The sequence below is a fragment of the Onychostoma macrolepis genome, chromosome 09 (genome assembly GCF_012432095.1).
Source record: "Onychostoma macrolepis isolate SWU-2019 chromosome 09, ASM1243209v1, whole genome shotgun sequence".
Classification (NCBI taxonomy): Eukaryota; Metazoa; Chordata; class Actinopteri; order Cypriniformes; family Cyprinidae; genus Onychostoma; species Onychostoma macrolepis.
The window spans coordinates 17,607,213-17,634,496 of record NC_081163.1 but is presented as its reverse complement, the minus strand read 5'-3'; the positions used below and the strand labels follow the sequence as shown (position 1 = coordinate 17,634,496).

At 36.5% G+C, this 27,284-nt stretch overlaps 1 protein-coding gene across 1 annotated transcript in view; it reads left to right on the top strand.

The window, feature by feature from the left end:
• Window positions 1-25,974, top strand: part of tmeff2a (transmembrane protein with EGF-like and two follistatin-like domains 2a) — a 75,811-nt gene extending 49,837 nt beyond the window's left edge. Inside the window, exons 5-10 of the mRNA XM_058788233.1 lie at window positions 12,943-13,042; window positions 22,177-22,325; window positions 22,642-22,701; window positions 22,806-22,929; window positions 23,993-24,151; window positions 25,559-25,974. Of these exons, the coding sequence (XP_058644216.1) occupies window positions 12,943-13,042; window positions 22,177-22,325; window positions 22,642-22,701; window positions 22,806-22,929; window positions 23,993-24,151; window positions 25,559-25,655 (689 nt within the window). The 3' untranslated portion in view covers window positions 25,656-25,974. The remainder of the gene's footprint in view (window positions 1-12,942; window positions 13,043-22,176; window positions 22,326-22,641; window positions 22,702-22,805; window positions 22,930-23,992; window positions 24,152-25,558) is intronic.
• The last annotated feature ends 1,310 nt before the right edge of the window (window positions 25,975-27,284 follow it).

Sequence of the window (27,284 nt, the reverse complement as noted above, 5' to 3'; positions counted from 1 at the left end):
TTATTGAACTAAACAAAGAAGGAAAAAATCCGTTGATGTAAATTAATTGATTTGTGTGGAACACTATGCATGATTAAATCAAGTAAATTCAAACCACTTTTTCTGTATCGTTATTCTCCACAGCTGAGAGAAAAGCAGAATAAAAAAAGGATTTAGTGCTTCCTTAATGTATGAAAATTGAAAATAACATTGAAAATGTAAATGACTTCATATTCCACTTTTGTTCTTATCACAAACAAGACATAGATTCGCCCTTGTTGTCTTTGTAGCAAACCATTTCAGAGACTAAGCTATTTCCAGCCCCAACAAGAGGGAAAATGCAATCATTTTAAGGCAGCATCTACTCATTCGCGATTCGTTCCGAGCTCTGACAAATACCTCCGGAGTTATTAATATAGTCAGGGTCTTTGCAGATGAAATGTAAATCTCAGGCAAACGTGGAAAGCGCTGAATCAAATGAGACAAAGGTGTACTGGGGGCTACGTGAACCTTCTGTCGCTCAGAAATAAATGTACTGTTTTAATGTGGGTCATCCTTGGAGCAGAAGGGGATTTCTATTAAAATTTATTTTGGGAAATACAATATAATGATACAGGCAGGCTGGGGAGAATGGGAAAGTGGCAGAGAGGATGAACAGGAATCACACTAGACACAAAAAGATGAGCCGTTCACGGTAATGGTGGGATTATATGGAGATTAGCGCACTAGACGGGTCAGGAGACATTGTGATTGATGAGCCGTGGCAGGAAGTGGCAAAATGGCCTCAAGGTCACAAGAGAAAGTGAAAGAAAAGAGCAGAGTTCATTTTGGCTTATATCCATACAGTAGAGCCGAACAGAAATCACACACAAAGAGGTGTTTGAATTCCTTCTGCCAATAGACAGAATAAATTATATCAACATAGCATAGTGAGATTTACAGTCCAGGAGATGAGAAAGAAAACGTAACGTATGGAGAGAAAGATAAGACGGAGACAGAAGGGAACACTAGAGGCATTTTTACAGTAACTTGGGAAAATAGACTCGTTTTTCAGCAGCGACATCTATGAGGAGTTTAATCCCTTTCCGGTCGTGGATCTTACGAGGACACTATTTTCTGACAATAGTGAGCTTCATTTCTTGAGTGCCACTAAAACCGAACCTACTGCAATCCGTTCTGGTTAAAATCAGTAAAGCATCAACCCTCAGCGGTGCAGAAATACCCATCATAACAGCAGTCTCTAGCTTCCAAATTACTGGAACTAGCTAAGCCTGAACTCCTTGGAGACAAACCTTGGTGTTTGAAATGTAAACATCTAAGGGCTTGGTTGTTTATAGAGCTTTCAATTCTTAAAGGCTCATTTATCCTGGGATGCATCTGCAAAATCCGCTGAGGTTGTTGGTTTGTTTGACTGTCTTTGAATAGAAAGTGTAAAGGAGCAAAGAGGAGCTCCGCTGGGCTTGAGTCTGGAGTTTGTGCTTGAGCTGGAGGTGTTTTGGAATGGAAAATATGTTCACATTTCTTTGTTGATGCCCGTAACATGGTAGGGCTTATTTATGGCTAGAAGCATAAGTGTTAGCATTTGTTGTCCAGTTTCTTAAAACGTTTGCAGCTGGTTTAGAAGACTAGTGATTTTCTGACTTAGATCTTGTTAAAAATGTAGGTATTTTTGAGCTTCGCGTGATCTGATCACAAGTGGTTAGCTCTAAATACAGATGCCACTGGGGTATAAAGTGATCAGATCAATCAAACTGCATTGTGTGTGAAAAATATGTGAGTACATTCACATTTATAGCGTAATGCTAATGCACCTAGATAGTGAAAGACTGCCTATTCACATGTCAGTCAATCAATCAGTATACTAAAACAAGTGTTAGACCTTGCTTATGTCATTTACACTTACATTTAGTCATTTAACAGATGCTTTCATCCAAAGTAACTTACAAATGAGGACAACAGAAGCAATCAAAACCAACAAAAGAGCAACAATATGTAAGTGCTGTGGCAAGTCTCGGTTAGTCTAACACAGTACACATAGCAAGGGTTTTTCAGTTGTTGTTTTTTATAATAAATAAAAAGAAAACAAGTAGATAGAATAGAAAAAGAAAAGAGAACGCTAGTGTTAGAGGGTCCATTTTTAAAAGAAAAAGAAAACAAGTAGTAGAATAGAAATAGATTAGGGAGTGCAAGTGTTAGAAAGTCACTTTTATTTAAAGAAATAAAAAAGAAATCAAGTAGATTAAATAGAAATAGAATAGAGAGTGCTAGTCTTAGAGGGTCAAGTGTAGATGGAAGAGATATGTTTTTAGCCATTTCTTGAAAATGTCCTGCTTTAAAGAAAATAACAATCCTTTTAAAGAATTTTAGAGAAATACATGTATTGTTCATATACATGCACAAGATAAAGTATCTTTTTAAATAATTGATTTTTAAGGATCTTTTTATGTACATATGTTTTTATGTATCTTTTTTAGTTTCTTTTAGCTTACTTTTTTTGCTTTTTTGCAAAGATGTATTTTAAAAAGTTGATTTTTAAGGCTCTTTTTATTATTATTATTTTGGTAAATGTATTTTTTAAACAGTTTGTTTTAAGGCTCTTCTTTTTCACAACCTTTATATATTTCTTCTGCTGTATATGTATACTGTATTTTGAGGCTATTTTTACTTTTTAGCTTATAGGTATATTTTTTAAATATAATTTTTTTAAATGTATCTTTTTCATTTTAATTTAATTTTTTTTTTTTTATGTGCATTTTAGTAAAGGTACCTTCAAGTCGATTCACTTAATTCTAATGTGTAAAGGTTCTCCTCACTGACGTGAGATTGTAGGTAGAAGTTGGAACGTAGGAAAATTGAAGTAGGAAAATCTCTTGTGAAAATGCTTTCATTTGTTTTCATTTGCTTTTCATTTGTGCATTGGCTGTTGGGTGTTACATGGTCCCTGGTGGGCACATGTTGTTAAAGGCCAATATCTAAATTTGGTTTAGGTCTCTAAGCAATGAATCCATATTCCTTTGAGTTGAGAAATGACCTTTAACTTGAAACAGAAAAACAAAAAAAACTAGTTGTTCTACTGAGGTGGAAAATCTCACGTCGTCCTTACTAAATCATTCATCGTCAAATGAGTTCATAAGATCTGCTTCAGGGAAAATAACATTGCTCTTTTATAAATAGACAATCAGAACAAAGTGAATGAAACATAGCATTTTTATGTAAGAGAACATATTAAACTAGTTCTGTCATATTTTATGCAGTCCTCTCTGGAATAGCCTCGCTCTTGTTTACCAGCAACTTGCTTTGCTCTGCTGATTTGGATCTTTTCTAAAGATCAGCGGGTAAAACTGGAGTGAAAGATTGTCACTGTGGTGCCAGTGGGATTAGCGGGGCTCGATGGCAAAGACTGGCACCCACAGTGCTGGAACATTTCAGCTGCTCTCTGTGCCACCCCACGGTGTCTGGGAGTTTAGATGGAAAGACAAGGTGCCAGGATCTTGCTGTTCGGACAGTCACAATCCACTGCTAGAAGAAAGGAGAATTTAATGGGGGGCTTAAAGAGTATTTGATATAAATCATGTAATATTTTATGTAAATCTACATCAAATGTTTTATTCATATCATTAAAAAGAAAACAAAATGTTGTAAGTGGACTTACAAAATGAACTGCATGTTTGTTCAAATTCCAGATTTATCAATATACATTTTTTAAGATACAGAATTTAGGAATGCACTATGCATTTATTGGTACCATTATGGTTATTGTCTAACATATATATTTTTTTGTATATTGCATTATTTTTTGTAGATATTGAATATTTAACTTTTGCTCATTTTCATCTATTTCCTTGCCTTCGTTTAATGCTTAATTCAAGTTAATATTTAAAAACACTAATAATTTAACAACATTGTTTAATGCACTATTAAAAATAAAGGTTCCAACAGGAGGTTTCTGCAGTGATGCCATAGAAGAACCATTTTAGGTTCCCCAAAGAAACTTTTTTCTTAGTGTAATGAACATTTTAATAATCCAAAGAATCTTTTTATACTGCTCGATGGAAAGATTCCATGAACGCTAAATGTTCTTCATGGAGCCTTCAATGGAAATAAAGACCATTTATTTTTAAGACTAATATTTTGCAAATCTCTGCCTAAATTCACTAGCATTTAAGAAAATTGATTTTAGTTCCAGTCTGTTATTTTTCAACACAACAGTATTATGAAGGAGTTAAATCTAGCAGAAATATGCAGGGAGCCTGTCTTTCTTCAAAGCCTCAAAATTCAGCAGTCTTTTTCCACAGCTAGGCATGTAAGAAATCCTTACAAAACGCTTTTATTTTTAATCTAGGTCATCTTAAGAGTCTAATGTGAGATTGTGGTTTAGGGAAGGTCATTCAGTGGGTAAAGCACTAGTTGCTGTGGCCACTAATGCGAATGTTCATTTCAGCCTCGATCCTGGTCAGATCCCCTCATCAAGGCCGGCTTCTTAGCTTGCAGAAAGTGACACTTTATTGACTGCCCATCGACCGCTTAGCTGCTGGAGATGTTTTTTTTTCTGTCTCTTTCTCTCTGTCCCTTTGTGTTTTTGTCTCTCTTGGTCTCTGTTTATGTCTCTCATCATTCATCTGTTTTTGAACGCTCTCCGTCATTGTCGTGTTTACTTTGTTGTTTTGTTTCTTTCATTCTTTCTCCGTGCTACATACCACAAACGCCATTTTGTTTTCCTCTCATTTCTCGTCATCCTCAACTCTTCATCTCTTTTCCTTCTCCTGCACTCTTCTTCCATTATATATCTGAGAGCGGCTCCATCACGAGTGTTATTATGGGTGCCATCGGGGCAGATCATAGTCAGAGCCGGAGATCAGCACACGTGTTAGTTTGTGTGTGAATGTAAGAGTCTCTGAACCTCGCAGCACTTCTCGTGGGAGAATAATGGAGAGCTTTAGAAACGGTACAGCTGTATCAAATGCTAGTGAAATGGTTCTTATGTATTGGGTGTACATCTAATGGACAGTATATGTGATTCTTTCTGAGTGGTATGTTAAATGTATGTGTGTTTATTTTACACGGTTGACCCACGGTTGCAGTGTAATGACCCAGAGTGAAACCGATTCGTAGATCTTCTGCTGGGTCTTTTAGCGCTCAATGGAAGACTTTCAGTGAGCAGCACTTAATCTGGTCAAAGCTGGAAAAAATGAAGTTTTAAGCCCTAATTCCTTTCCTAATTCTTCTTCCCTAATCCCTCAAAGAGGGGCAGCCCGTTTCGGGCCTTCTTTCCTGAATTTCACACATTGGCTCTTACTTCTCTTGCCAATTCAAACCCTCATCTGGCTTTCAAAGTGCTCTCCAAAAGCTGTCAACCAGTGGAAGAAAAGGGCCTCGGGAGCACTCCACAAAATTAGACACCTTCGCTCTGCGCCACCGTCGTGAGCGGATTGCTGTAATTACATGCGCAAATGGGTCATTGGCAATGTCTTCTATGCTGTCAGGTGTGGATAGAAGAGGCAAAGTGCCAAAGGGGTTTTACAACATGCTTTTCCCAATGGCACTGGGACACTCAAACAGCCTTATTTGTGTGAAGTAGGCTTTAATGGACCCAATGTGGCGAAGGCTTAGTTGATGACCACATGATTAGAGCATTGAGAGCCTGGTACCTTATTTATGGGACAAGTTTGCAGGTCATATGTCAAAATATACATCCTTACAAAATGTTTAGACATTATTTACATTTTTAAAGTGCCCCTATTATGGATTTTTGAAAATGACCTTTCATGCATTTTGTAACACAGCTCTAAGTGAATGAAAACATCCTGCAAAGTTTTAAATCTGAAACTTTGCACCGTGTATAAAGTTATTGTCTCTCAAAAGAAAGAGTTGACTCTGAATCATTGAAACGAGTCGTTTTAAAACGAATCCCAAGCCGTTTCATGTTGATGTCAACATAAAACTTTAGCATATTGCCCACCCACCTGTTGGTCGTTTCTCCTTGAATGAAAATGAAAATTAATTCTTTGCCACTAGGCGCTGCTTTGGAGCGGTAAAAATAGCTATTTCCCCGGTAACGCTGTACACAAAGCAGCACTGTGCTCACAAACACTGCTTTATCAGGCATTACAGGCATGATGAAATGGAAATGAAACTGACCAATCGGACCAATCACCGCAGATTAGAGTCACGCAAAGGAGGAGTTTGGAAAAAATTAATCGTTGAGTGAATCGTTTGGGAGTCATTAAGCAAATTAGGTAAAAATAAATGCATATTATAAGACAATGAAAGTGTTTTTTGACCTTGCATGCATGTCAACCTCTTGTTGGGGACTCCCAAAACCAAAATATGAACCTTTCATTAACCATGATTTTTAAAATATATGTTAGAGTATTCAACTACAAAATCATCCATCAAAAATATGAGCTCTAGTCGATTGCTAAAGCACATCCCTAATTTTGTGGCACAAACACTTTGTGACAAACAGTGCACCATATAAAAAGCCATAAGCAATGTGTTGAAACACCCATAGCATCATTCCATAAATTTAGAAATCATTGCCAGAAAAAAAATGTCACATTACTGCAATACAAAAGGAGGAACAAGGCAATTTTCATCACTCTGGAGATTCTCTTGAGAAAGTAAGATGATTTTGTGGCTCATGTGTAAATGTCACATTCACCATGTAGAAGCGGCATCATTAGCTCATGGAGATCAGTGGAAATTCAAAGATCCTCTTTCAGGATATCATCTTTCCGCTGTAAGCATTATGCTTCCTACATTCTCTATTGATTCAAAGATGTAATGTGTCCTCTCCATCTGTAGAGATTCACTTGACCTTTGTGTCCCTTAAGAGCTCAGCATGTTCTTGTGTGGTGGCATCTCTTCTGGGAGTTATGGATGCAGGCTTTTCTTTCATTGCATGTTGTTGTTTTTTTTATTATTGTAGACTAATACAACATTGCATTATAGTAACATTGTATCTTCAAAATGCAAAATAATACACATGATATAATTTGACCTTTTGGAGTACAGGGAGAGCTTTCTCATTATTCTCTTTTTTTACGCAACTGTTTAACTGTGATGTTCAAAACCCCTTCCATTTCACAAATGGTGTGTGTGTGTGTGTGTGTGTGTGTGTGTGTGTGTGTGTGTGTGCGTGTGTGTGTGTGTGTGTTAATCTGAGCTGCTTTTCACTAGATGACCCTGGAGTTACAGTATCATCCATCCATCCATTCAGTCATTGTGTGCATTGCGATAAATACCACTCAAAAGAATCAAGTGGAATTCATTTCCATCTCATGCTTATATATGAAACAAAACAATTTATTTTGTGCAAATGGGGTAAAAATAATGTACTCTGTAGAACAATCATATTTATAAGCAAAGCTAAGTTAGATAATATCTGTTAGATAATAGGACTCTTGAGGTTTTCAGAGAATTTGTCTTTTTAATATTCAATTATGCACTAAAAATAAACAAAATAAGAATTGATAATGGGGTTAGAAAGTATTTATTTATCTGTTTATGATTTTGATCTTTTTATGTTTTTTGTTGATGTGTATGTTTTTATCTTATGCCTTTCTTGTGCTTTTTCACACACTACATGTGCAAAACAATAGTTATTCTGGAACACAACATTTATAAATTTGTTCCAGTGATTTAGCTAAAACTAGGAAACATTTTATATATATATATATATATATATATATATATAGTTAAAAAGGTAACACTTTACAATAAGGTTCATTAGTTAACTACATTAGTTAACATTAACTAATAATAAACTGCACTTATACAGCGTTTATGAATCTTTGTTAATATTAATTTCAACATTTACTAATACATTATTAAAATCTTGTTAACATTAGTTAATGCACTGTGAACTAACATGAACTAACAATGAGCATCTGTATTTTTATTAACTAATGTTAGCGAAGATTAGTAAATACAGTAACAAATGTATTGCTCATGGTTAGTTCATGTTAGTTAATACATTAACTAATGTTTAACTAATGAACCTTATTGTAAAGTGTTACCGTTAAAAACATATATATAGTTATTATTATATATTATATATAGTTAAGAAAATATTTTCTATATAGTCTCTTGGTGCTATTTTCACTTCACATGTGATCTCAGTTCATATACAGCTTCTCTGACCCAGACTGGAATGCTACGCTCATTCTTGCTACATATTTGTTGTGAAGGTCAGTTTCCATACACTGTGCAGGAGATGGGTGGCTTCATTCATCATCTGTCTGACAGCCCATGTTGTGCCCTAAATCCACCCCCACCTTTCTCCTTAGTTTCTGCACAAGTAGGTTTGTCCCATTAAGAGCCATTTTCTTGGACACTCACCATCTGTCTTCTGTTCATTTGAGTATCTCCTTTCCTTCCACAGCATTTACAGCAAAACCTATTCCTCTGCTCAGTGTGTGCTCAGATTGCTACATTTGAATGTTTCATAACCTTAAATGTCTTTGCATTATACATGAAAAGCACTTTAAAGATTCTTCATTAACAACAAGAAGACTACAAGACTTTAGATTTCTGTAGACATTATCCACAAAAAAAAACAAAAAAACAGATATATTAAATCAAGCATTGACCTTGGGTTTTCGCACACAGCGTAGATATTCATAAACAGGGTCAGAAGCAGGATCTTTTTGCAGATGAAACAGAGGGGGTTGGTGATCGACTGTGTTTCTGGTCAGGGAAAATCGATTCAGAGGGTCCGTCTAACCGGGAGATGGAGATAACTGTTACTGCCCCTTCCCTCCGACACGTTTCTCATTTCTACACCCTTGGGTCCATGCAGCCACACCTCAGGGAGACGCTGGGTGCTGGGTAATCAGATCCGGTCATGATGCTGGACATGAGATGTGTTTAGAGCAAAGCTTGATCTATTAGTACATGCTTGTAAAGTTAATGTTAGCCGTTGTGTTCACGTTAACAAAATAAAAAATAAAAATGACCTTATACTCATAGTTTTAGAAGAACAAGCATTTATTTTACTTTTTTCCCATTGATTTGATTTTAAATTTTTTGTCTTTTTTGCATGTTCCAGACAGTATTTTTTAGTGACTCTTTCTGCATATTACATTACTATGACAGTAGGTTGTCGACAAGTTTTTTTTTTTTTTTTTTAATTATTAAGTCTTTGAATTATTCTCTCAAGCGGTTCATTCAAAACACTGATTTGTTCTTAAACAAAACAAGTGGTTGACTTTAAGAGTTTTTTTTTTTTTTTTTAAATTATTAAATTAAAATAATAACTCCAAGACAAAACATAACTATGAACTGTGAATTCTGAATGATGCAGCAACGAGACACAACAGTTGATTCTGTAACTGTTTTCATTTTGGCGCTAAAAATTACTAATTTAGAGCACTATAACTGGCACTATTGTGTTTAAAATGCAAGTTACTTAATATTAGCTTTTTTTAATATTATACTATTAATACTGACAGATCATTAAACTATTGTATAAATATCTAAATATTCAGGACAACAGCACTCTCAGGTGATATTGCTCAATTAAAACAGTTTGGCATTCAAAAACGGTCCGTGTACCTTCGGATAATTCGTTTTTTTATTTAATATTGAAATCTGAAAAATGAAAAAAACGCCACATTTTTCGTTTTTCATTTGTTCAAACAAAACGAAAAATCAAGAATTCGGCTTCAGTTTTCGTTTTTACGTTCAGGGACAGAAAAGGGATAAACTACTTGAATATTCGATCTCTACAAGTGGGCGGAGTGAAACGCCCCTCTCCGCTGATTGGTCAACCAAACATTACAACATAATAATAGTCCTTAAAAATAATAATAATAGTCCTCTGCTTCTACAGATTCTTAACATGTTTATTTCTGCTACATTTGGTCTCTTTCTCTTCATCAAACAGCCAGATTAACCAATGGCTTGACACAAACCGTACCGAGGCAGAACCTTTCAGTCCTCTGGCACACCGCCTGTTTTATTATATAGCCACCTATCAAAATTTGTGTGGCAAAGCCGCGACGCACTGCAGCGCGGGGAAAATGTATTGTAGTGAAGCGCAGACCAGTATCAATGTATGTGAACGTACACAGAGTCATAACTTTTGTTTTAGACAATACGCTACGTTTTGGACAATGGAGGAACCTAAATAATATGACAGATATGACAAGATATGACTTTGTGTAATTTACCTTCACATCACATCTATTAGCTATTTTTCTATTTTGAGTTTTATTCACAGAGCACTTTATAGCAAATCATATTGTTATCCCACTGGCATGGGACTATTTGTTCCTCCATGGTGCTGTTTTAGTGAAATGTGAATTTGACGTCATGATTTGAAGGTGAACTCGGTGCTCACACCTCATGTTTGCGGCTAAATGCAAATTATCATAATTGACGGACAGCTATGCCCTGAAAAGACATCAGCACTCCGGCTGTTGATGTTAATAACGTGTTTTAATGTCGGTAATAATTTCACCACCATCAACGCATCTAATATTCTCTCTGAGTTTCCATGTTCCCTTACTAAAATTAGCCATGGTTTTAACACGAATAAATACATTTATAGTGGTCTGCGCTAATACAATCTCCCGCGCTGCAGTGCGTTGTATGGGAAGCCAAACAACCAAAAAATTTGAATTTGAAAATCTGGAATCTGATGGTGCAAAAAAAAAAAAAAAAAAATCTAAATATTGAGAAAATCGCTTTTGTCCAAATGAAGTTCTTAGCATATATTACTAATCAAAAATTAAGTTTTGATTTATTTGGGGATTTACAAAATATCTTCATGGATGATCTTTACTTACAGTAATATCCTAATGATTTTTGGAATAAAAGAAAAAATTGACAATTTTGACCCATACAATGTTGGCTATTGCTGCAAACATACCCTTGCTTTTTGTGGTCCAGGGAATTTTTTTATTTTATTTTATTTTTTTTTTTTTGGTCTCTAAAGACCAGGGAACATCCAAGGTAATGTTCTTTAACTTTAACAGTGCAATTTTATATAATGGCTACGTTTGTCAGGCTTTTCTCTACGCTACATATTAAATAAATAAATAAATAAAATTTAATTAATTGATTTAAAAACAAACTCTTTTCAAAATTGTAAATTGTATGTAAATTCAATATGATGTATTTTGAATTTTGCACTGCATTTATTTTAGGGTTATTAACTTAATACTGATCTTCATTATGTTAACGTGCAGGGAAAAATACGAACTTCTTATGTTCGCGCTGCGCTGTCAGTTCGGTGGCGCTAGCAAACACGTCCTCCCTGCGCTGTAGAGTCGGTCGTGCCGCTCGGTCCATTGAGCCTATGACAGGACAGCGCGGCGCAAACTCTTTAATATCGCACTGTTTCTCCCACTTTTGGGTTGTTTGGCTTCCCATACGTTGCGCAGTTTTGCCACACAGATTTTAATAGGTGCCCTACTAAAAAAAAAAAAAACAATAGAAGCCCATTAGAAACCATCACAGAAATTCCAGTGGTTTACATTAAAATACCATTATGAACCATTAGCTTTTTCCAGTAAAACCATTACAAAATTCCTTTTGTAGTGTGTTTTGGGCATTTTCAATAGGATTTAACATCCCACCAATAGAATCTATCACATACCAGTAGACACCACTATAGTTTCCATTAACACCAATACAATTCCCATCATAACCATTAAATCCATTACATTTTCTATTGTGTTTTGGGCAGGGTTCTATTGTTTTTTTCAGCAGGGTGGTTAGCTATAATAAATCAGGCGGCCGTGCCAAAGATGTAGGCTAGTAGGTAGTTGTGTGTGCAGGTACGAATTAAATTAATATTTATGAGATTTCAGGGGTAGGTTGCAGAATTTAAGCCTACACAAAAGAAATCTCTGTCTAGGCTCTGCCTCGGTATTGTTTGTGTCAAGCCATTCCTTAATCTGGCTGTTTGTTGAAGAAAGAGATCAAATGTAGTAGAAATAAACACTTTAAGAATACATAGTAGCGGAGGACTTTTATTATGTTTTTATGACTATTATTATGTTGTAATGTTTGGTAGACCAATCAGCGGAGAGGGGCGTTTCACTCCGCCCACTTGTAGAGATCGAATATTCAAGTAGTTTATCCCTTTTCTGTCCCTGAAAGTAAAAACGAAAAATGAAGCCGAATTCTTGATTTTTCGTTTTGTTTGAACAAATGAAAAACGAAAAAGGTGGCGTTTTTTTTCATTTTTCAGATTTCAATATTAAATCAAAAAACGAATTATCCGAAGGTACACGGACCAAAAACACTGAGATTAATTTAATTTTTGATTCATGAAAGGACATGGTGTCAGTGCAAAGTTTGCATTTGTTTTTGTCATCTACACCAAAATTTAAAAAAAGAAAAAATCAATATAGCAGAACAGTGACTAAAAACACCTGTGACTTAAACATTGTTCTTTGCACAGAAGTGCAGTATATTTTATTTGTTCTTGTTCTATCTTTTCTTACTTTTATCTGCCTGCCTTTCTTTTCTCATCTCTCTGTCTTTGCGGTCTAAGTTTTAAAAATAGCACCTCATAATGGAGGGTCAGGATCCAAAGGGGAACAATGATCCTCCGAGGAGGAGACGTAATTTAAATTCCATGGCGTACGGGATTGCTTTTCCCCGTCCACTGATGAGGGCAGATATGCGATAGCGAGGGGCTTTAAGCTTCGGCTCCTGGGAAGCCTCTATCGCCGGGGAGCAGGAGCGGCAAATCAGAACTCATCATGATGAAATGAGGGGCGAGGCTGAAGAAAGATCAGTGGGGGATTTGAACTTCTCGTGAGAGCCAGAGACAAAAACTGAATGAGAATTATGTCTGTCCTCTGTCTCTCCCTCCATCTCTCCATCTATTTATGAATGTTTGTGTGGGAGAAAGAGACAGACTGTGATTGCCTGCTCATCTTGACCCAAGTAATATTTGTCAGACCTTTGGTAGCTTATGCTGACTTGTCTCATCTTTATGTATCCAAGCAGGGAACGAGGGTTCGGCGGAGAATGGACAGAAGGAGACGTCCACCTGTGACATTTGCCAGTTTGGGGCCGAGTGTGATGTGGATGCTGAAGATGTCTGGTAAGCACAAAAACAGCCTGTAGGAGAAAGGAATAAAATTTAGATAAAAATAAGATGCCATCATTTTTTCGGGGGGAATTTAAATACAACTTGGCTATTTTAAAGGGACAGTTCACCCAAAAATGAATATTGTCATTATTATTTACTCACCCTCATGTCGTTCCAGACCTGTATGACTTTATTTCTTGGCAAAACACTAAAGTAGCTATTTTTTTAAGAGAGGTCACACTGCTTTATTTCATACAATGAAAGTGGATGGGGACATTTAAAGGACAAAAATGCATGATAAAACACTCTGTGTACTATATACCAAGTGCTCTGGAGCCGTATTAAAATTTGAGGAAGAGACTGAAATTTAAGTCATTATTCATAAAATTCTTGCCTTGAAAATCTTCCTTGATAGCCATGGTCTTTATTTCTCATTGGTGTCGGCAAGTCTCTTAGGCTCACCAAGGCTGCATTTATTTGATCAAAAATACATTAAAAACAGTTATAAAAACAGTAATATTGTGAAATATTATTGCAATTTAAAATAACTGTTTTCAGACAAATTTGAATATGTTAAAAAAAAAAAATCTGTGATGGCAAAGCTGAATTTTCAGCAGCCATTACATCAGGTTTCAGAGTGACATGATCCTTCAGAAATCACTTGCTCAAGAAATAATTCTTATAATATTTTTGTGGAAACTGTAATACAGATTTTCAGGATTCTTTGATGGCAGTTAAAAAAAACAGCATTTATTTGAAATAGGAGTCTTTTTAACAATATTTCTTAAAAAAAAAAAAAATTCCCAGTTAACTGTTCCTTTGATGTGAATACTTTCTCTGGTCAGTAACAGACAGATTGTTTTAGGTTGATTGGTGCTGTCAGTAGCATGAAATGGAATATGGGACACTGGGTCATTATGGGATATTTCACATACTTCAACAAATCTCAGTTCTTTTAATACGAACTTTAAGAACTTGCTCAAAATAAATGAGCAAGAAACAAGGCCAATTATGACAGTTTCATCATGGCTGATGAATGGCCACTTAGCTCCGGCACTCCAGCAATGAGAACTCATTATATTCAATAAAAAATAAGCAGAAAACCTCAACATCCACTTTGTTCTTCTAACAACATATTCATGCTATATTCCATGAGAAACAGTTATCATTTCTAGAAAATCTGTTTGAGTTGTAAACATGTGAAAAAATCATGACTCACATGATATATTTAAAATCCACCCGTGGATGTGGAAAGGAGGTTTTCGTTGCCCTGGGCGTCAGTGAACAGCTCAAACTGCCAGCAAGAGTGAAGGAGACTACCCTTTAATCTTAATAGAAGAAGGCCTCTCTTCCTCCCACCTGCCTATCTCTCTGAGGGTGTCTGAAGGGAATTACATGTCGGCCTTAGCAAAGACAGCCTGTAGATTCACTAAAGATTCAGCAAGCACTGGCTGGAGAGAAGGGGTGTTTGGAGGCATCAGAATGAAACAGCCCAGCCTCTCCCTCCTCAGAGATATCAGCACGATTTGAGGCATTTATGCCTGAGTCGTAGGGATGGTCCCATGACAGGCCCCTCGCTCTGATACACTTGACTGCAGATGACTCACTCACCTCACTGTTCCTCTACCAAAAACACTCTACCTCTCTCAGCAGCCCTTCTTTTTTTAGTCTCGCTCCATTTTCCCATCTTCCTGCGTCATTTGAAAGGATTACTGAAAAAAAAATGAGATGAGCGATTATAAATAAAATCAATGCTATAAGCTGCATTAATAACATGTCTGTGTGTGTTTGTGCACTGATTGTGTGTAGTGACAAGCACCGGATTTGTTTGGCTGTTGTTTAGGCCCCTAGTCACTGGGTTTGTGTAATAAAGAGAGAGAGCAGAAGATAGAAGTAATATTGATTTCAGTAAAGCCGCTAAAATAGGACGCATACAATACCTTGCACACACAAATATTGTGTAGAATAATCTGTTTCAATTAAACTGCACTATTTTCAATTTTATTTTTAATATGGAATGAATTGTTTATTTCTAATCAACATTTCTCACACCTTTGAGTTTGACGCAATGCATTCTTGGAATGTCTGGAATTAGGGCTGAATTTGGTCAGTATTACTGATACACGGTATATGAACAGAGATAGACACACACATAGATACTATAATCTGGTTATGGTTGGCATCTGTTGGTGCAGTGTGAATTGGCCTATAGATAGACAGGCAGACAGATAGACAGTCTTAATTAACATTTTAGGATGTTTTAAATTTGCAGACAGAAAATCAGCAATCGCAATATGGCCTAATGTGATTATTAAAATTCAAAAGGCTATGATTTAATTAAATTAATGTGAGCGCTGCACATTCAAAGTCAGGACGTGGCACTGTTGCGGATGGTTGTAGAGTGCATATTATATCTCCCTAATCTTTTTTAGAGAGCCGCTGAAAGTAGTAAAGCATAAGAAATAAGAGTCCCAGGCTGCTATATTTAAATGGTATGTATTAGGCATAGCTTTTTGGTATTTTGGTTGCACAATAAACTAGATCCAGCTTTTAATTCAATGTAAACTTTTGTTGCTTCTCCCAGGTCTGCCCTGTCACAGGAAGGAAAGATTAAAAATATTATTTAACACATTCAGTATATACATAGTATCAGCACAATAATCAAATAAATAATCTGGGATATATGTTTTTGTTTTGTTTTTTCTAAAGTTTGTATAGGCTTTACCTGTGTGTACATACAGTATTTATTTTATTTGTGCAGGTCTTAAAAAGTCTTAAATTTGATTTTAAAAACTCTTCAGATACTGTTGACAGACAGACAGATATTGGATTTTACCAATCCTGTAATACTATCTATGGTTAAAGAAAGGCAATAAACTGTTTATTTTGCCAATTATACTGTATGTTAAATAATGTTCTTAGTCTGTCCTCCTTGTGGCCAGGTGGTCCAGGGAGGAACTATGAGAGTTTATATTGAATAAACATTACATTAAAAATAAAGCATAAAACAGAACTTTTAATTATAACCAGCTCGAAATACACCAAGTCTCTTATTTGGATGGACCTATGAATGGATGCAATTGCAACCAAGTTAACACTACTAATCTAAATCAAACATTTGAAACATTGGGATCAAAAAGCCAAAACTCCTCATCTATCCTCAAACTATCAAAGAAACAAAACAGAGACTTATCCTCACCAAGTACAGACTTAGTCATCATAATCCTGCTATTGAGAGAGAGAGGGAGACTAAAGTGTGTGAGTAAAGAGCAGCTGGACAGACAGGAAGCCCACAGGCCATGCTGGAAAAGTTTAGATAACAGAGAAACCACATTGCTCTTACAAATCAATACAACATATCCCCTCGCTCAACAAGATAAACACACTCACACACATACAGAGGCTACCATACAAACAACCTGAATTTTTAAGGAAATCTCAACCATTCAGTTTGACTCACTCGCAAAGCCACTGTTATTTGATTTGCTATTGGAAATCTTTGATGTGTGTGTGCATCTAAGTGGATGTGTGAGTGTGTGCGTTGTTTACGCAATGCATTTGCAGTGTGTGTATGCCTAGAGAATGTGAGAGGTGGCATTAAATATTCATGCTCTCAAGACACATTAGCCTTTATGACCATTACAGACGGTTATACTGGAGAGCAAATGTGTGTGTGTGTGAGCATTACCAGTGCTTCACAATAAATACATCTCAATATCATTGTGCCTGTTTGTTTTTATCTCACATTCAATGTTCCGGGATGTTTTTAAATTACTGTGCATTACAGATCTCAATTAGCAATGGCAAACAATCAAAGCTGCCCTTGAGTTGACTCCACGCCACAGTTCAATTCAGTCAATGTCTCTATTTAAAACAGATATTTTTATCTCACGTTTGTAGTCAGTTTGCATTATTCAAGTAGTGCCAGAATACAAAACGGCTCCATATATCACTAAAGCTCACTGGCAGGGTGGAAATATTAAAAAAGAAAGTTGAAGACAAAAACACATACACAAAAATAATGACAGATTTATAATTATACTGTCATCTGTTTGCTGCAGTGAGAAGTGACTGGGGACAGCAGTTTAATTGTCATTTCTGCTCAACATGTTCCTGCAGTGGCGCACAGACAACACATACACACTCACACACACAGAGAGAAACTACAGCAGAAACACCTGAACGTTGAAGATGCAGAACATAAATTCATGTCAGCTCTTTTGGGAAATACTAATATACTCACAGAACATACACAATGAAGACTAGATGACGGGTTTTCGATTCTCTCAGGCGGAAATGAATGACTGGTTCACACACAAATGCAAAGGCTGCATGTTTTGCCGTTTGCAAATGTCAGAAACTTTGTCTAGGATTCAGTGCGTCTTTGTCTCTTCAGAAGCATACGCCTTTCATCCACACGCACATAAGCGCTCATTACCGTCGTTAATGAAGGTATGTGAATAAAAGCAGCCATTAAAATGAGAGAAGGAACATCAAAGTGTTGGAACTCATCATTTCTCATCGTTTGAATCGGAGCGTTGTATTATTCTCCACTGATGTGTTCGCAGTGCTTTGGTTGCTAAGCCAGTCTTCCGTGCTAGTCATTAAGCCCAAGATGATAGACTCAAGAATGTGCTATAGACTGAAAATCACTGCAGCATCCAGTTCAATCCCGTCCACATTCATTCCTGAGCTTTCCCTTCTAGCCTCACGCTGAGACGAGAAGATGAAAAGCAGACTTTACTCATTACATTTGCAATCTTGACACCCTTATCAAAATTTATAGAGTAGACACATCATAAAAACATTGTTGATGTTGGTGTTAATCTGTTTCTAATGGTAATTCATCCAGCCTCAAGCCAAATGGGCAATTATGAATGTCAGTTAATGTTTATGCGAGGTTGTCGTTTCCGCTGATGCAGACCTTTTGTAAAGGGGCCTGTATTTTTTACCATTGTAATCTGTGTATGTTGCAGGGCTGTAGTCTCGCAGGACGCCTGTGAAAATGCTGAGCTTAACACACTCATACATGATGGAGAGGTGTACATTAAAACCGTAATGTTCACCCTTTGCAGAACTGGCTTTTACAAAAGCAATTTTCTTGTAGGCATAAAAACAAGTGTTCGCTTGATTGATTGAATCTACCAGCAACAGAATAAATGAAATACTTAAAACCGTCCATTCCAGGCAAGTATGTTGTTTGTTGGACAAACTTTTGCTGTGTCTTTATTTTTTTCTTTGTTATGTTGTATACTTTTTATTCAAATAAATAAATTGAATAAAGAAACCCAACCGTTTTCAATATTGATAACAAGAACCGTTTCTTCAGCAATAAACCAGCATATTAGAATGATTTCTGAAGGATCATGTGAAACGGAAGACTGGAGTAATGATGCTGAAAATTCAGCTTTGCCATCAATATTTATATTAATATATTTATGTTATGACAGCTCTCTGAGAGTTTAGCAGGGTAATATACATGGCAGTGTTAATGTGTTTGGTCTTGAGACTTGCTACTGCCAATACAAATATACAGGTGGAGCTGGGGAAGGTGGAGGGTTTCTGAAGCCTGCTGCAACTGCTACAGCTAGCACTAGCCAAGTATTTTAATGTTGAGTAGCAAGCTCATATTTATAATATTTCACAATAATCAAGCATAGCGTTAGTTCTGGCAGGTCACATTAGTCAAGCTCGCATCAGGTGACTCTCAGCTGATCCACGTCTACCTACCTACCTATCTCAGCATTCCTACCTGGTCTCATTTACGTACCCGGGTGCACTTTTTAGCGTGACATGAAATACGTACCAATAAGTACATATCACTGCAGTTTCCAAAAGAAATTAACACTAGAGGCAGTAAAGCTCCTACACCTTATATTCCTTTTCACACAAATTTACAGAGTTTCAATTAATAAAGCGTAATTTTCGCACAATTACTTGAAGAATATCATGCTATGACTTCAAAACAATATTAATATGCTGGGAGATTTGAAAACTGATGCTTTTGAACGTTTGCATCGCACACATCCAGCTTCATATCTATGGGTTTTCATAGATGGTAGGTTTGTTCAGTAGCTCACAGAGTACGGAGACGGACTTAGGAGGTGAGAAGCACCGGTTCGAATCCTGTGTAACTACAGTTCGACAAAGCAGTTAAAATCTGCATAAAAGGAAGTTCAAATGGCACGGTTGCATCAACTAATACGTTTTTATATCAGTTTTGCATTTGTTAACACTATCGGGTAGGTTTAGGGTTGGATTTGGTGTAGGGCATATTTCCAACACGATAGAGCATCAACTTTTAGCGACAGTCCCTGGATATTTGAATTCTGAACCGCCGCAATACGTATCTGAAGCAACGTAATAAAAAAACAGCAATACGTACCAATATCTACGTAATAAAAACGTGCCAGGGTTCACGTATTGAACCTGTGTTTTAGCGCCACTCAGTGGACATTTCTATTTGAAACTTGCGGGGTAATGTAAAAAAGGCATGGCACAAAAAGTGCGCAGAAGGAACGTATTTTTATGAGACCAGGTTGCAGCATTCATATACAGGGTCTTTCACTATTATCAGCAGCTTTTACGCTTCTCAATAACTAATTACCCTCCTCCATTCCCAGCTCCTCCTCTCGTCCAGTCAAAATGTGTACTTTAAATTATCGAACATTAATGATATCTAATAATGATAGGGGGGTTATCGCTGCTCTCCCTGCTCTTATCCATGCTATAGGCTGCATGGATGCACAGGGAGTTTTTGCCCAGAATGAAACCATACAACCAATCCAAACTGTTTGCTAATTGTCAGTCATCTTTGATTATTCTTGTAATAAATAGTTTAAAAAAAAGAGTTTTTGCTTTGAATCATTTGAAGCATTAGTCGACTAATCACACGTTTATTAATAAACAATTTAAATTATAATAATGAGCCTTTAATTGCCTACATAGCCTAATAAGCGTTTAAGAGCACGCATAAAGCTTGCCACAACACTGGCAGAAGAAATGATTACGAATGTGTCAGGAGAAAACAGCAAGGAAGCTGCATTAACATTTTTTATAATTAATTGATAAAATAGAGCTTTCTTTGATTTTGGTTTAAAAGATGAAGTCGGCGACACTGACTCGTCATAACTGACCTCCGCAGTAGTGGATGCACCTCTATGCATGTTTCATATGGAAACATAATCTGAAAATATTTGTTTTCCGTTTGAATTGGTTTATTTGAAAGTAGACATTTTGCTCTCTATATATATTTTTTTATGTCTGTAAAGCAAACATACACGGAGTTTCGGAGTTTCACGCTCAAGTTCACAGAGACCGAGACGGCAGAAAGCGCATCCTGTCTGCTTTCATTATTTTACAAAAGCACAATGTTTTGTTGTTATTGTGAGTGCACACAAATAAACATAGAGTCTTTACAGATTCAAAAGATGTATTACTCTTATCTTATTTCATTACTCTTATCTAAATTCTGTGGTTAAATCCTATTTCTTTCATCTCTGTCTTCTCTCTAAAATCAAGCCTCTCCTCTCTTTTCAAGACTTTAAGAAAGTAATTCATGTTTTTATATCATCACATTTAGATTACTGTAATGTATTGTGGAATGAATGCCACTACCCTGGCCCGTCTCCAGTTGGTCCAAAATGCTTCAGCAAGACTCTTAATGGGCCTACGTAAATTCACCCATATCACTCCTGTCCTAGCTTCACTGCATTGGCTGTCTGTGCGGTTTAGAGTGGAGTTTATTTTTGTTTATTTGGAGTTTGTCTTTAAACAATTTAGCTCCCTCATATTTATCTGAACTGCTTTCCTTACTGGTAGTCTTAGATTGCTCACTGTTTCTAGAAAAGGGGGGAACGTGCCTTCGCTGCTGTAGGCCCCAAACTATGGAATAGCCTACCAGTTCATGTTAGATCTGCTCCTACTTTACAGGCTTTTAAATCTTTACTCAAACAACATTATTTCTCTATTGCTTTCAATGTTCCTTGATGTTTCATGTCCGGTTTCGACTTGATGGCAATTCCCGGTTCTATTTCTTATATTTTGTTTTATATATATATATATATATATATATATATATTATTTTTATTTTTAATATTGATGTAATTTGGTTTTTAGCTGTGATTTTATTGTTTTTTTTATTTATTTACTTTGGTTTATTTACTACTTATTTTATTTGATGCTGTAAAGCACATTGGTCAGCTGCTGCTGTAGTAAATGGTGCTATATAAATAAACTTGAACTTGAACTTATCTGTATGACCAAAAATGACAGAGTATTTTAAGAGCAAGTGAGCGCACCGACGCCTCCATCTGTCATGCAGAACGCGTTGCTATTCAGCTTCAAATTAGATTGAGCAGCCATGTAAAGTTGCTAATTCTTACATATTTCAGATAAGACAAGACATATTTGAGGTCGATGAATGACATAGGCGAGCGTTTGGATGTCCTGCCCGATGTAGCTACTACAGACCAGCCCTTAACGATCTGCGTGACTTCGCCAATTCCTTTGGGGTTTTTTTCCTGCGACTAAGCGACTAATAAAATTTTGGTCGACCAAGCCTCTTCTGGTCGACTAAGGGTTAGTCGACATTAGGGGGCAGCCTTAGTCCTTTATAATCATATGTACACAAAATTAACATCATAATCCAAATATATACCCAAATTAATCTGTTTTGAACTGAACTTAGAGCTTGTGAATCAAAATTGAATCAGGAACTCTTTATTGTTTCCCATCCCTAGAGTTGTGGTATAGTGCTTAGATTGAGCCCTGCTGTTCATTTGGCTGACGAGCCTTCTAATCTGCTTTGTGACATTCCTCCACTCTGTTTCCTCCTCTTCTCTCCATCATTTCCAGTCCTCTTTCTCCTAAAATATTAATAAAAACTGGTAGAAGGCCAAAACAGTTGCATTATTTCCAAAGAAGCCCTGAAAAATATTAATTGAATAGTGAAACTTTTGCATCGATATCAGGTGTGAAACCGAATCCCCTCCAGCAATTACTTTGAGTCCCCAGTTTGCATGTTTGAAGTGTTATTCTTAGCTGACAGCTTGATCAAACAAGGTGTGACACTTGTTTAATGATCTTTTTCACGGTCTTTGATTTGTCAGTAATTGGCTTTTACTATGCTGTTTCTCACAACACAGGTGCGTCTGTAACATCGACTGCTCTCACATCAGTTTTAACCCTGTGTGCGCATCAGATGGCCGTTCCTATGACAACCCCTGCCAGGTAAAAGAGGCATCGTGTCAGCGGCAGGAACGAATCGAGGTCAAGTTCCTGGGTCACTGTCAGGGTAAGAAGAGCAGATTTATGATTGCTTTATATAATGTATTAATTTCTTACATTGTTACATGATGTCTTCTTCCATTCAATTTGCATTTATATAAGACAACAACAGAGAGCACATGTAAAGATGAACATTATAAATCACTGTTACATAATCAAGTTCATTCATGTTCATATGATCATTAGTGTCTAGAATATAGCAATTTCCCAGATGAAATCTTCAAAATGACAATGTACAAATGAAGAGGGGGAAAAAACAGTGTTGTATTATATAACCAGCAGATCTGTTAATTTTAACATCTGAATTTGTTTCTATCCTGTAGGCGACATGATTACAGGCACCAAAGCAGGAGATGGACAGTATGCCAGGACAGACTACACAGGTGGGTGTGTTTAATTATAAAAAGTTGTTTTTAATATATTTGTCCTGTGGTTCTGAAGTGCCCTTGACTTTTAGCTGTTCTGACCCACTGTGTTTGAATTATAGAGGAGAAGCCTGAGGTTTCAGAGGTGGCGAGAGGGCTGTACATCCCCTGCCCTGAGCACTATAAGAACTATTGTGTTCACGGAGACTGTGAATATCCCAACATGCTCTCAACACCGTCCTGCAGGTACACACACACCCACACAAACTCATGATGTGTCTGATCACGCCAGCATATCCTGTCTACAAAAATACATTGTGAATCAGTGTGTGTGTGTTTAGGCACACACCTTTTGTGAATGTGTGTGTAGCACTATATCGCAGATCTTTGTCTCCCCCTAGTGTTCAAGCTAAAAGAAAGATCTGCCTCATTTGAAAAAAAATATTTTCCAAACACTCCCCCTTTTTCAGTTATTTTTGTATCATTTAGATATTATTATAATTTTTATTAACTTTTTGAATTTGTTTGTATGCTTTCAATTTTCATTTCATTGTGAAGTTTTAGTAATTTTGTTGTGTTTTTTGTTCTTTTTATTAGGTAATGTCTGTATAGTTTTTATTCGGTTTTATTATGGCCTTAGCAATTTTAGTGCTTTATTTAGTTAAATTTACTTAAACTAAATAAAAACGTTATGTTTTCTTGGCAACTAGCTGAAATAATATATGTTTATGTTTTATGGTCTTAGGTTTAGTTAACTATATATAGATAGATAGATAGTTAACTAAAGCTAAGACCATAAAACTCAAACATATTTTATTGTATACTGTATACGAACCCTGGTCTTTCATTGGCAGTACAAACAGATAAAACTCCAAACGTTGTCCAAAGGTTACCTTTTTTTAGGGAATTCAATCTACAAGTAGTTTCTACAGATCAAACTGGGACAGAAGGTATTAAACAGGAAAACTGTGCACATCAGCTTCTTTAAAAATAATTGAGTGCTAAAGTTGTGAAACTCATATTAAAGTCACCGAAAAACAAAGTAAAGGGTACTAGAGAGAAATGATAAGACAGAACAAGAGAGTCTCTCTGGCAGGTGCTGCAGTAAAACAGCAGGTGTTTCTGAGGAAAGACTTTGAGAGCGAGAAACACTGTGGTGTGTGTGTGTGTGTGTGTGTGTGTGTGTGTGAACAGAGATATTACAGAGAGAGTAGACTCTTTAAAACAACCTGAATAAATCCACAGAGGACTAAAACACTCACATCTAATCTAAAAAGGATATAACGCTGTTTCTTCCTCTTTTCTTCAGCTGTCACTCAGGATTCAGCGGTCCACAGTGTGACACTAAGGAGTATAATGTGCTGTATGTGGTTCCTGGCTCTGGAAAGCTCCGCTACGTCCTCATCGCGTCTGTCATTGGGGCTCTGCAGGTGGCCATCATATGTGTAGTGGTGCTGTGTATCACCCGGTGAGTATAAAAACACACCACAGCATCATATCACAGACGTTGTGCTACTGCGAAGCAAAGCAGTGGACAGCTACCTCCTGTGTAGATCGCACACACTCGCAGCTCTTTATAGAGTGAGAGTTCCTGCCAGCAGGTGTCTGCAGAATAACACACTTTACACTCCGTGAAAGGTCATTGTTGAAGGGTGTGTGTGTGGGGTAGTGAAATCTAAATCACTGGCAGCACTAAATAATTCACCCATCTACTGTAATATTTACTTTTCACATCAAAAAAGTGAATGCGTTCAATATGTAGATGTATCATGAGAGATTGTAGAAGTGACTGATGGATTATTAGACATCAGATAGCCTTCAGTCTATATATACTACCTTTTCAACATTTCGGGATCGGTAATATTTTGCTTTTGAAAGAAAGAAATACTTTTATTCAGCAAGGGCGCATTAAATTGATCAAAAGTGACAGAAAAGACCTTTATAATGTTACAAAAGATTTGTATTTCGAACAATTGTGGTTCTTTCTATTCATCAGAGAATCTGAAAAATATATTAAGCAGGAACTGCTTTCGACATTGATAATAATAACAAATATTTATTAAGCACCAAATCAACATATTAGAATAATTTCTGAAGTAATTTAACACAAGAATAAATTACATTTTTAAAATATATTCAAATAGAAAATAGGTATTTTAAATTGTGATAATATTTTGCAGTATTACTATTTTTACAGTATTTATGATCAAATAAATGCAGCCTTGGTAAGCATAAGAGACAAAATTGCACAAATTAGGATTGTTTCTTTAAAAAAATAAATAAATCAAACTCTTACACCATCTTCCATTGTTCGGACAAACTCATGCCTTTGGTTGAGCAATTGTTGTATTCAAAGATTGCTATTCCATTTGGTGTCGTTAGTGGCACAGAAATTACCCACTCAAACATAGTACACCCACAATAAAGGATAGTACTTTTGTTATAAAATCATGACATTACTCAAAGACTCCAGCCAAAACGTATTTGACAGAATAAATTTGTATGGGCCAAAGAAGCATATACATTAGGAATCATTGTTAATTTAGCTTCATTGTCAGTATTCGTTTATTTATTCTCTTCTCTAGTAAAAGAAACAGCCCCTTTAGGCAAAGAGTCTGTGAGCTGTTGTGCTGTTTCAAGTCATATCAGTGGAAAACTGTGATGAATACTGATGCAGAAGAATGCATGAAACATTCTTTTAAAAACTTCCAGTCTCTAAATAAGAAGCTATTTTTATAGCAAAGGCTTTTTTCAAGCTCTGAAATATGAGTTTTTTCCTTCCAGGCATTGTTTTGATTAGAAATTACGTAGAGCTGCCTGGTGGAGGCAAGTTACATGTATGATAAGGATGTTCTTTCGCTTCCTTCCTCTGCAGGAAGTGCCCACGGACCAACAGAATCAACCGACAGAAGCAGAACACAATGCACTACAACTCTGAAAACACCCTGCGCGCCTCCACCCGCCTCATTTGAGCCCGTGAGCAGAGAATCATGGGAAACGTAGTTTGGACAGAGGACAGAAAAGAAGAAACTCGCTCTCCGTCCCCACAGAGACACTGCATTCTGCTGGATGTTGGGATGGAGTAACGGAGGGACGGAGGACAACGGTGCAGATATAGCGGAGGACGATGGGTTCTACACACGATGCCTTGCACCTGTGGCACAGGACACAAACAGAGAATTTTAGGACACCATGATAGGACAAGTCCTGTTATTTGGTTATGTATGGGTAATATTTCCAATAGTTAATTTGTTTGTCTTGATGGGGTCCTTTTTCTGTAATGTAAATAAATAATTTATATCACAAAGCACAGTGTTTTTCCTTTTTCTTTTGTGGATGCCATGATTCTTAAAGGATCTGACTTGAAGGTATATGGTCAGTTTCAGGTGTTTCTAGCGAGGTGATTCAAACATTTCGTTTGCTGTTTTTAATGTTTGGGGTCCCAGAGAACCCAGTCGTGTAAAAAATATTGTTTAAAGGTTTCAGATCGGCAACATTTATGATAGATAGATTTTAATTATATATCAATATATATTTGTTGTATTTGGTCAATTTTACCCTATAAAAACAGAAAAGGCTGTAGAAAAAAAAAGACAAATGCATGTTAATAGTGTAGCTTCAAACAAACTAGTAACAACAGATGATGCTGTCAGTCCTGGATTTTGGGAAAATAAGTTAAAGTAGCTGAGTTATTATTATTTTATTTTTTTAAAAGCGAGATACAGAGAATATACTGACCTCTAAAGGTCATGTGGAGGACGGGACCCTTAGGACTAAGGAATTCCGGACATTCCTTGTCTGCAGAAGTTCTTCCTACTTCATCCCCAGACCAGTCCAGTGGAGTCCCTGCACTTCCTGTCCTGTCTGACAGTCTGTGTGCCACAGGGGTAAGAGGGAGCCTTAATGAAAATGAGCATTTGTCTGTTTGTGTTCTGCTTCCACGTAACAGGCTCAGGCTCATGTGTTTTCAACAATGCAGGACAAAATTGTAGCCCTGGTGACTATGAAATTGGTATATGATTTTTTTCATTGCGTTCCCCGTAGACTAATAGAGCTCCAGTCAAACAGAACTAAAGTGCAAGAGGTACATAGTAGACATACTTTGCATTCTCAGCAATGCTGAATCAGTTGCCAAGCCACATGAAGATAGCACTTATCTGATCCATTCCAACACCTTCATAACACTTAGGCTACCCCAGGTTTACAATCAATACATTTGCTTTTAGCTGAATGCCATTGTTTTATTGTATCTCAGTCTCAATGAGAATAATTGCAAGGTTTTGAACCAAATCAGAAAAGTATTCCTTTTAACTTTTATTACACTGGATGTCAGTGATTCATTTTTAAACTCTAGCCCTGTTTGGGAAGCACTGCTTTAAAAAAAAAAAAAAAAAAAAAAAAATATATATATATATATATATATATATATATATATATATAGGAAACAATTTTTGACTCCTGTTGCATTCTTGAAGATCTTTACAAAAATAAATAAATAAAGCAAGGGAATGTCATTTAATGTGGGTGGTTGGGAGGGCTTTGAAAAATAGTGTTCTTCAGGGCCGTCAAGATCTGAGGGAAAATTGTCAAATTATCTCTCA